Raw genomic sequence first — 11,787 nt, forward strand, 5'->3', positions numbered from 1 at the left:
CAATGATGGATTTAGCGCTTTGCACTGCACGCCCGAAGCCTGTAAACCAGATTTACAACAAACCTAAAAATATAAAGTTTGGACGAAAAGTCAAAGTTAGAATTGTTTTTGAAAGGTTGCAGAGCTATGGCCGGGTTAAGTGTCCCTCATCGATCCCCCAGTGTTTAGTCAATACTGAAGTTTCTAGATCTGATACAGCAGTGGAAATGGCATTTGCTCTTTAGAACCTTGCTCCGTGCTTGCTTTCAAACTCTGAAGGGAGCGATCATTTTTTTTTCTAAATCCTAAATGTAGATTTTCAGCAGCGCTCGATGCTCAGCAGTGTCTCTAGTTGCAAGACAGTATTACGTAGAGTCACAAACGTTTGATTTCCTTCTCAACACCTCACATTTCTACTTTTGCCCTTTCGTTATTGAGAGGCAAGGAAGGATAATAGAGCGGGGTTGCAGGGAGATGGAAGGGGCTTGGGAAGACCGTTTTCCTTTCAGCAATACTTAACAGATCCCTCCCTCCTCTGTAAGACTCTCTTAAAGACATATTCTGAAGTATCTGGCACACTTTGGTGTCAGGAAGTCTTTCGGGGTACGCGTGATGAGTTGCCTTGTTTTCTGCGAAATAATAAGATATAGGCACAGGGAGAAACAAGAACACAGTCACCTTCTGTGTCCATCTACACCATGCTGTAACTTGGTGGGGACATAGTCCTCTCACCGATCCACTTGGCCAGCCATCACGTGGCAAAAACAGATGTTCTTTCATACTCTCAAATATCAGAGTATATCAGTAATATCTCTTCCGTATTAGGTCAGTAGGTGGTAGTGAGATCTTACATTGGTTTGCTTCCATTCCCCCCCTTTTAAGATTATCTGCTTTCACAACACCTGCCACTGGCGTCACCTGCCTTGGGAAACCCATCTTTGAATGGCCTTTAAGCACACTGTTTTATCTTTTGTGGTTTACAAAGAGCTTTCACCAAACTTACCTCTTCTCACAAAAATTCTGAGACGGAAATGTGTTCTTCACGTGACCACTTTTTTGAGAAAAGTTGAGCAACTCGCCCAGGGTCTCTGCTTCAAACCCCGTACCAGGCCAACCCCTGGGGTCCTCTTGAAAAGTTGACCTTATTTAGTGCACATTAATTAAGTTAGACCACTTTAAAAAAAAAAAAAGGTAACTAATACCAGGATTAACCTAACTCCCTTGAAATGAACTTGTATGTCATAAATATGTTGGAATAGTGGAGGTCTAGGAGGTCTAGGATGTGTGTTTTCTAATTATGTGTCTAAGCACTGATAGGTAAATACTGGGGACAAGGAAGTCATGAAATGCCATTGTTTCTGAAAATGATTGTGATGGCTAGACAATTCCAAATAAATGAGTCGTTTTGGAAATAGCAGATTCCTAGTATTTCTTGAAATGTACTGAAATGGAAATCTTAGGAGAGCTCAGGAGGCGGTCCTTGAAAAGGAGGGTGATCCTGACGAATAGTAGCCCTTCTAGAATACATCCTTGGGAAATGACAACCATCACATAGAGGTTCAGTGAAAATGACCACCCATGAGATGCTTAATGATTCTCTCTGTTTTTCTGCTACCCCTAGTGTAGCTTTGACAGAGCCTGGGAAGGAGAGACGAGGAGGCATGCCTTCAGCTTGGTCTCAACATCCTGAAGCTGATCCCATCCTGCTACCATCCAACATTCACTCGGAATCAAAGGTGCCAATTCCAAATCAAGACCCTAATGATTTCTCCCAAGCAAATCTGGCATACGGAGAGGCTGTGAACTGGCGGCCACTGGATCTGAGAGGGGGGAGCCTCGGAACACCCCCCAGCCAGAGGGCTCTGAGACGTAGCAGCAGTATCCTCTCGGGATCTGTAGGTTTGGAGACCTTCCAGGAGAGAACGAAGGGTGCGGTCAGCTTAAAGTGTCCAGGTATCACAGAAGCACAGGAGGCCAGTTCAGAAAGGCGAGCGGAACTCCCCCTGGGGAAGAAGCTCACCAAAAGTTTTTCCCAAAGCTCGATGTTCTTTAGCTCTGAGGGAAAAGTTCACAGAAGGTCCCCGGTGGCTCACAAAGACTCAAAGCTGTATAGGACATTACCCTTGCGCAAGCTGGAAGGCAGCAATTGGAGATGCCGGGGACCTTTCAGCTACTGCTTCCTGAACCGAGGGCAGGAGGAAGACGGTGATGAGGATGAAGAGGAGGGAGAGGCCACCCGCCGGGTCTCTTGCCTCTTTCGACCACAGATGACTCAAGCCATGCCAGAACCAATCAGCCCACCCCTGGCTGTTGGCATTCAGAAGCAAGGAGGGGAGCTGACCAGAGGTTCAGTGCTAAAGGTCTGGGCGGAAGATCTGAGTGGCCCGGATGATGCGGACTTCAGCAACCTGGCCTTTGATGCCCGGATTGCAAGAATAAATGCCCTAAAAGAGAGCACATATGCAATGCCTGATGGGTTCCTCGCAGCCCAAAATGATGCCAATGAGCTGCTCTGCCTCGTCAGGGCAACGAAGGGAAAGAGAGAGGAGTCACGCCCTGAGGCATATGACCTTACGCTTTCTCAGTACAAGCAACTGTTATCCATCGAGTCCAGACAGTTGGGAAGTGCCTGTAGGAAAATGGCTATGGCCGAGAAAAGCCCAGAGGAGATGCTTCTAGCTATGACCTCCAGCTTTCAAGTGCTCTGTTGCCTAACGGAAGCTTGCATGCGATTAGTTAAAGTCGTGAACTCAGAAACGCAGCGGCAGGAAATCGTAGCGAAGATCAATGAAGTGGTCATAAACTACATTTGTCTCCTGAAAGCTGCAGAGGCAGCCACTGGAAAGACCACTGGGGATCCTAATGTTGGACTCTCGGCGCGACATTCAACCACCATGGCCGCCCTCGTAAGCACACTAACACGTTCTCTCAAGATGCTTTTAAATAAATAAAATATGAAAGTCACATCATAATCTACCTTTGCAAAGCCATACATGAACTTTTATTTACTTTATGTGTACGATGAACAGATGTCTCCTTTCTTCTCTCTGTATATTTTGTTATTTTATATAAAATAGGAGATAAAAGTCACATTGATGAAATGTTGAAATGTACTAATCAGATGTATTCTGTTTATATTATACATATATATACGTAAAAGAAATATACAAGAAAGTGATGACATTTGGCTATTTTTCGTATAGTTGAAACTCCAGGTATATGATGTGAAATTTTAAATTCTCAGCAAAACCGTGTTAGAGCAGAACAATGAATCCTCTCCCCTTTCCTTCCAAGCAGATACTTGGAGACCATATCATTCATACTTAGAAGTTAAAAGAGAGAGAAAGAAAGAAAGAGAGAGGAAGAAAGAGCGAAAGAAAGAAAGAGGGAGAGAGAAAGATCACAATGTATATAAATCAGTACTTATGTTTTAAAATTATGATTTTTAAGCATTGGAAATAGCAGAAAGACATTTAAAATCTGAGAAGCTATTATGAATTATTAGAGAATATATATAATAAATTAATTTTTTGCTCATAGTGTTTGGTTATCTGATGCTTTCTTCCAAGAATCCTACATGAAATTTAATTTTCGCTTATGCCATTTGGGCTAGAAATGGGGTGGGGGCGGATTCTATTGTGTCAATACAAATGCTCTTCATGATGTTTCTATAATTAAAATATTTCCCCAAAAGAACAGAAGTAATGATGGGCAGGTTCCTAGGTAAAATGTCTAGAGTTAGAGATTATCTAATTACGTAAAATGAAAGGAATAATGTCAAAATTAAAATGTTTGATGAAAAGAGAGATCTCCTTTGATTAAATGTCAAAATATATAAACCAAAGACATCATCTTCCTCCCCACCCCAACTCAACCGTGAGACGTAGAATTCCATTAAGAGCGACAGAACATTTAGTGAAGTATTTGCAAAATTACAAAAAGCGACATTCAGTGATCATAGTAAGTGCAGATCCAGTAATGTGAGTCAAGGCGTAGAACTTCGTGCGTCACCTCTATAGGGGCCGATGCTTCCAACCAAATTTCAAATTCCAGCCTACCACTGGGACAGTTTCAAATCTGGAGTGTTCCAGAAAATCAGGGAGAGATGGCTCCTCTAGTATGGAAGCCAGGATGAATAAATAAAGCATTTAGCGAATGTTCTAATTTGGATTGGTAGATTGAAATATGAAAGCTGGGGCGGGGGGGGGGGGGGTGCGGAAAGACAAGTGGTAAATTTGACCACTGTAGGCAAAACTGATGGAATGCAAAGGAGTTTTCCGAACTGTCCTCTGTCTAAAAATGTATCTCTGGGTCAAAGCAAAAGGATGCGAAACGCAGTTGTCAAAGAAAATTGATATGTACATATGTACTTCATGGGTCATTTAGTGCTTAAGCTATACATACTCCTGTTTATGTAGATGGCTCCTTAAAATATGACAGGAGTATGGCAGGTGCAAATACTTCATTTCTGTAGCCTACCGGGCAGGAGGCATCACAGTCTCTTGTCAGTCGTTCCATAGAGACTCAGTAACAAAAGTCACACATATTTATAGATGGTAGCAAACAAAAGGAGTTTAGATGTGTGTTATTATAAATAATGTTTAAATAATACAACATTATTTTCTTATAATTATAAATATTGGTGTTTGATATTGATAAATATTAATGGTGTTTACTGTGGCAATTTTTGGTAAATATTCTGTGTGCTAAAATACTAACATGAATAGGATGTGTGTTGTATGTCAGACAATGTGCTAAACATATCACATATATTACTCAATCATCACAACGATCTTATGGTTTGGACACTATTGTTAATTCCCGACGGAGGCAATATGGTGTAATAGTTAAGGACGCGGGGCCTGGGGTCAGAAACTTCCTGATTTAAATTTGGACTCTGCCATTTCCTATCCCTTTCATCTTGGGAAAGTTGATCAATTTTTTTCTGAGTCTCAACTTGCTTACAGTAAAATGAAAATCGATTTCCACAGGATTGTCATGACTTGGAAGTAAAATCGTGTGTGTAAAGGTTTTGCCGCAATGAGGGCATACCTGGCAGGGTATAGACTTCCTGTTAAGATCTTATCATCATGGTCAGTACGTTAAATATATTGCCCAAGATCATGTATGGGGGATGTTTGCTTTATATGCATATCGTCTCCTGCCTGTATATGCAGGATGTGGTATGTACGTTGCATGTGTATAAAAGAAGTGTCCAAGGAAATAGCCATCCTCGATCAAATCCTATCCAGTTAGAACAGCTTCCCAGTCCATTCTAGTTCTTTGAGAGGCCTCAGTAAAACAGCTCTGGGTCCTTCCAAACCATCTCCCATGACCTATGGGTGCTCCAGTACGTTTCTGTTTCTTATAGACAACCTCCTTAGTACGTAGAAAACCTCAAGCCCCCCCGCCCGTTCACTACACATGGGGCTCCTAAGTGGGGTCCAGGTCCACTAGAGTGTAGGAAGAACATGTTAGAATGATCCTTGTGTTTCTTTTTATCTAGCATTTTTTATGTTTGTGTATGTTTTATAATGGCGTAATAGTACGGTGGTATATGTACATCATTTTAAATAAATAAATCAATTAATAAGCATATGCCTGGTGCATGTATGCAAAAATCTTGTCGCAGGTAGGGTGACACTGACACGAGTTGCGAGGCCACTGAACTTGGGAATACGACTTCCTTGGACTCGAGGTCCTTTGTGTTTAGTCCCCAGCCTGGTCTTCCAAGCGTATCGCCTATCATTTTTATGATAAAACTTTGAAACATATACAAAAGTAGACACAATCACATAATGAATCAATATGTACTTCTCACACACCAATTCATTTAGTAAGAACCTCCCATAGACGAGAACTTCTCAACAGAACCGCAATGCCACTTTCACACTTTCGTGTTTTTTAACGTGTACGGATTTATTTTGAAAGAGAGAGAGAGAGCCCGACGCGGGGCCCTATCTCACGAACCACAAGATCACGACCTGAGCCCAGATCAAGAGTCGGTCGCTTAACCAACTGAGCCACCCAGGCGCCCCCATTTTCACACTTTTAAAAATCAATAATTTCTTAATGTTATCAAGGAAATATTACAGAAGTAACGAAGAAGGGGAAAATTCCTTCAAACCCAACCCCCAAAGACAGTCCTGGTCAACGATTTGGGGCGTCTTCTTTTGGGTTTATACATACTGATGTTAGTATTACTGTGTGGGTCTATGAGTTTAATTTTGACTCAGAGTTGATCTGACTCCATTCGCCCTTCTACCTGAAAGTTCCAGCATGTTTTAAGTAAGTGGATTGGGCCTGAATTTGCTCTGAATTTCATCTTCCATGATGATTTGTCTTAGGAAAGACAGTCTTCATTTGTTTATATTCCTTTTTCATATATTTCCAAATGCCGGTTATTCTCTGAATGATACCTCTAAGCTACTGAGGAGGTCACTCTAGTTTATTTCTCCTGGATTACTCTTGGTTTGGCAATAGGAGACGCCCGCTGTCTGGTTTCCCATTCGTAATTGTGTTAACGGATTTTTAAACTGAAAAATGAGCAAATCATGCATGCTCGGTGATTTTCTTTTCCAAACGCTTAGAAATCTTCATAGGGATCAAAATACAAACATAATACATTGTTTCTTTCTAACCTATTTTGGGAGGTGGAGGGGTACATAGAAGTGGGTGGTGTTTGAGTAGTTGTGTGTGTTGCGGGGGGGTGTGGAAGAGTAGTTTTCAGTTTGGCTTTATGGATTCCATTGCTAGTTTCCCCTGTGGCCGTCCAAAAACTATGATAAAACGTCCTGTATATAACATCCCAAGTCTTCCTTTAAGGCTATATTGCGGAAGTAGCTTCTCTGCTTTTGAAAGATCAGAGTCGGAACCTAAGCTTTTGAACTGAATTTTTATTCATAAGAACTTGAACATCACTAAGTTGGATACTTTTTAGTTATGTCACCTGTTCCCGGCCTACCCCTCTCACTTTTTAGTTTCAAAGCCTATACATGTCTTTATCAAATGTTTCCGCCGCACCAAATAATGGAGTGAATTAAATCCTGGGTCACTGAGAGAAGCAGATAACCGATTACCCCACGTAGCTCATGTCGCCATTCAGCTTGAAATTAACCTGCTGCCTTCAGCTGAACTGTCTCCAATCTTTCCTCTATACTTACCATTGCACCTCAGTTTTCTGTTACGCATTAACTTCAAAGTATTGAGTTGTTTGTGGGTCTGTTTGGGTTTTTTTTTTTTTTCATTCTACGTGTTCGTTCTCATTTTCCACTCTACAGTCTGGAACAGAATTCCGTTTGTGGCATCATCACGCATAACTTTAGGCAGAATTAGCTCTGACAGTGAAGATATGTGGGATTCGGGAAGCTGAGCCTTCTTGTTAATCTCTGAGCAAGTAACGTTTCTCCTGTCTTCATTCTGATGAGTACCCTTTGCACGTTTTGCCCTTTCACTAAACAATCCATGGCTCCTTTCTGTCACCCACTTAAAGAGGCAAGATGAGTCCGTTCATTCATTCAAATTACTATTAACAGCTTCCTTGGTCCTTGCCAAAGCTGGAACACCCATTCTAGAATGAGTGATCACTTGTCATCCCTCAAGAAAGGAGGGGCTCCTAGAGGGTCAGCATGGCAGGCAATCCTCACCTCGCATGGCGGTGCAGGGCTGGAAAGATGACCAACAAGACAGAAATGTACAAAGTGATCTTAAGAGTCAATGAGATGGGCTCCCGGTGGCTCAGTCAGTTGAGCATCTGACTGTTGATCTTGGCTCAGGTCTTGATCTTGGGGTTGTGAGTTCAGGCCCCACCTTGGGCTCCTGGCTGGCTGTGAGTCCTGCTTAAAAAAAAAAAAAAAAAGAAAGAAAAAGAGCCAATGAGAAAAAAAACTACAATTGTTCCATGGCCTATAAAATATTTTTGTCCAAACATTACTATCTTGCTGTCAATTATAAATAATAGAGACATGGAAAATATGGTAAAACTGCTATTTATTTAGTACACAGTAATTAAAAATATTGGAAACCTTGAGAATTCAAGTGGGCCTTTTTTGTAAAGCCTTATAAAGGATAGTTTGAACAGTGCTTGTCTTTTATTCATCATTCAACTTCTAACATGGAGTGAGCGTCTTTTCTATGCTTTCACAAATTGTCCTACTCCTTTTATTTATTTTTTTTTTAATTTTTTTTTTCAATGTTTATTTATTTTTGGGACAGAGAGAGACAGAGCATGAACGGGGGAGGGGCAGAGAGAGAGGGAGACACAGAATCGGAAACAGGCTCCAGGCTCTGAGCCATCAGCCCAGAGCCTGACGCGGGGCTCGAACTCCCGGACCGTGAGATCGTGACCTGGCTGAAGTCGGACGCTTAACCGACTGCGCCACCCAGGCGCCCCTGTCCTACTCCTTTTAAATTTGGATCGGCTTCCCATATTTTATCGTTCGTGCTTTCGATGCTGTGAAATGGCTCCCAGAGTTCCTTTAATGTAAGTGGGTTTCTTTTCCAGCGTCACACCCTCTGGGACAGCTTCGCCCTTTTCGTCACAACCACCGTCCTTGCTCATGGCAATAAATTCGCCTTCGCTGCATTCCTCTGGCCAGTCTCAAGTGAAGGCAGTGTTCGTATTCCCATAGTCAGCTACTTCCTCTGTCGCTCCATTTACATTGGATTTTCATTTCACTTCCAGCATAATCGCTTGCTGCTTCTTTGCTGCACTTTGCATCTTTGGCCAGTTCCCTCATTCAGTCATCCTTGTTTATAAAATGTTATGACTTCATCAAGCAGGGGGAAAGGGGCATAGCACAACTACATGCTTTGCTGTCTGTACATGAGCTGAAGAGCATCGACTTAGTGATCAATTACCAACAGGCTTTGAAAGACATAATATGATGTATATAGTGATTTTTGGATTGAAGAAGCTAATAACAAAAGTATGTACTTTGTGCAATGATTCACAGTTAACATGCCATGGCAACTGACATTTAAACCAGGTTGTGGGGGGACTGATGTCTAGCTAAGCCATGGTAAACTGAAATTTGTGCATATCAGACCCATGCAGAATGAGAACTGCCTATATACAAATGTTTAAAAAAAATTTTTTAATGTTTACTTATTTTTGAGAGAGAGACAGAGTGTGAGTGGGGGAGGAGCAGAGAGGGAGGGAGACACAGAATCCGAAGCAGGCTCCAGGCTCTGAGCTGTCAGCACAGAGCCCGACGGGGGCTCGAACTCACGAACCGCGAGATCATGACCCGAATGAAGTCGGACACCTACCCACCGAGCCACCCAGGCGCCCCTATATACAAATGTTTAAAGGATCTGAAGCCACTGGTGAAAATAGCTGGGTGGGCAGCGTTCGGCATGGTCCGATCGAATTTCCTACAATCATGGACATTTTCTAAATCTGTGATGCACAATATGGTAGCAAATAGCCATATGTGGCCCTTGTGTATTTCCACTGTAGCCAGATGACTAAGCAACTGAATCTTTAAGTTAATATAATTTAATTAACTTAAAATGTAAAACCCACCTGTGCCTACTGACACATGTAAGTCTAGTGGGCCAGCAGGCAAAGAAGAGAAAAAAATAAACACAAAATTGACAGACTGCAGTAAGTTCTAAGAGGGAATTTGATAGGCTGCTGAGAAAGGGACTATATCTAAGTCAGGACTTTGTCTAGATTTGGAATGAAGGAGCCAATTCTGATCAGTTAGTACACGACACCCATTGCACACAGGCCCTGCTAAAGATATTTCAATGGTATATGCAGGGCCCCTGGGTGGCTCAGTCAGTTGAGCGTCCGACTTTGGCTCAGGTCATGATCTTGTGGTTCGTGGGTTTGAGCCCCATGTCGGGCTCTGTGCTGACAGCTCAGAGCCTGGAGCCTGTTTCAGATTCTGTGTCTCCCTCTCTCTCTGCCCCTGCCCTGTTCATGCTCTCTCTCAAAAATAAACATTAAAAACAAAACTCTAATGGTATATGCGATACAGTAGCAAATACTCTCCCTCATTAGACCACAAGTTCTGACTTACTCAAATCTTTCCCTCAGCTCCAGGTAAGTCCTAGGTCAAAAGATAACCGAGTACTCCCTGAATAATGTGCGCATGCATGCACGCTCACACACACACACACACACACACACACACACAGACACACTTGTTCTTAGCCTTTGGGTGCCTTAGATGATGATGTGTGATTTGCACGAATAACTATTTCTTCCCCAAGATCTGAAAATCTGCTGTAGAATTTTGAGTGCAAATTAGTTCGTGAATGATTGACAAATGCACAGGGGTGTGGGAAGTGTGGTGGCAAATATTGACCTAATAGCCAGCAGAAGCAATCTGTTCCCTAAAACATGTCCTTCCCAGCATAGTCTTACTCCACACTAGCCCTTAGCCCACAGCTGGAACTTTCCTCTGCTTTTCCTCATCTTTCTACCAGTTCTTGGGCCCAAGTTGTTTCTTGGTTGGGTTCCAAGCCTGCACCCAAGTCCACTCAGATGTGACCCAAAATGTTCTGCAGTCTAAAATATACATAGGGTAAGGAATAAAGGAAGATGCACACTCAGAGCTTGATGAAAGCCAATTTAAATTTTTTTCAATGTTTATTTTTGAGAGAGAGAGGCAGATCGTGAGCAGGGGAGGGCCAGAGAGAGAGGGAGACACAGAATCTGAAGCAGGCTCCAGGCTCCGAGCTGTCAGCACAGAGCCCAGTAGGGGGCTTGAACTCATGAGCTGTGAGATCATGACCTGAGCCAAAGTCACCCAACCGACTGAGCCACTCAGGCACCCCAAAGCCAATTTAAATTTAATCTCCACTATACATTATTTCCTCCCCTTTCTTTCCTCTCTTTATCTTTCCCCACACTCCCCACCTCACCCCTCTATAATAGTTTTGTATTGCTGTGTAACAAGTTAATACAAACTTAATGGTACATTTATTATCTCACAGTTTCTGGAGGTCAGGAGTCTGGGAACAGCGTACCTGGGTCATCTGCTCAGGGTCTCACAAAGTTGCAAAGTTTGGGCTGGGTTGCATTCTCATCTGAAGACTCAGCTGGGGGTGAATCTGCTTCCAAGCTCATTCAGATTGTTAAAATAATTCAATTTCTTTCAGCTATAGGGCTGGCAAGTAGACCTGGTGTTTTACTGCTGGAGGCTGGAGGCTGCCCTTGGGTCATAGAAGCTGCCCACAGTTCCTTCCTACAGGGCATCTCCAACATGGCTGCTTATTTTATCAAGCCCACAAGGAGAAACTCTGACCTCAGGGAGGGTCCAGCCCCTCTTTTATGAGTTTTCACCTGATTAAGTCAGGCCAACTCAGGATAATGTCTCTTTTGATTATCTCAAAATCAACTGACTTGGGGGGTGCCTGGCTATCTCAGTTGCTGGGGCATGCAACTCTTGGTCTCAGGGTTGTGGGTTCGAGTGCCATGTTGGGTGTAGGGATTACTTAAAAATAAAATCTTTAAGGGGCACCTGGGTGGCTCAGTCGGTTAAGCATCCGACTTCAGCTCAGGTCATGATCTCATAGTTCATGAGTTTGAGCCCCACGTTGGGCTCTGTGTTGACAGCACGGAGCCTACGTTGGATCCTCTCCCTCTCTCTCTGCCTCTCCCCTGATTGCTCACTCTCTTTCTCTCAAAACTAAACGTTAAAAAATAAAACTAAAATAAAATCTTTAAAACAAAAAATTAACTGGGGCGCCTGGGTGGCTCAGTCGGTTGAGCGTCTGACTTCCGCTCAGGTCATGATCTCAAGGTCTGTGAGTTCAAGCCCTGCATCGGGCTCTGTGCTGACAGCTCAGAGCCTG

The 11,787-nt window shown here is 42.9% G+C and overlaps 1 protein-coding gene across 10 annotated transcripts in view; it reads left to right on the forward strand.

The window, feature by feature from the left end:
• FRMPD4 (FERM and PDZ domain containing 4) overlaps positions 1–5,575 on the forward strand; it is an 856,248-nt gene extending 850,673 nt beyond the window's left edge. For 9 of the 10 annotated variants that reach the window (XM_045472369.1, XM_045472370.1, XM_045472368.1 and 6 more), the window contains one exon: positions 1,606–5,575. In XM_045472369.1, the coding sequence (XP_045328325.1) occupies positions 1,606–2,930 (1,325 nt within the window). In that variant the 3' untranslated portion in view covers positions 2,931–5,575. Of the gene's footprint in view, positions 1–1,600 lie in introns of all 10 variants that reach the window. The other variant, XM_045472377.1, reaches the window with a different exon arrangement.
• The last annotated feature ends 6,212 nt before the right edge of the window (positions 5,576–11,787 follow it).

The sequence above is a fragment of the Leopardus geoffroyi genome, chromosome X (genome assembly GCF_018350155.1).
Source record: "Leopardus geoffroyi isolate Oge1 chromosome X, O.geoffroyi_Oge1_pat1.0, whole genome shotgun sequence".
Taxonomy (NCBI): Eukaryota; Metazoa; Chordata; class Mammalia; order Carnivora; family Felidae; genus Leopardus; species Leopardus geoffroyi.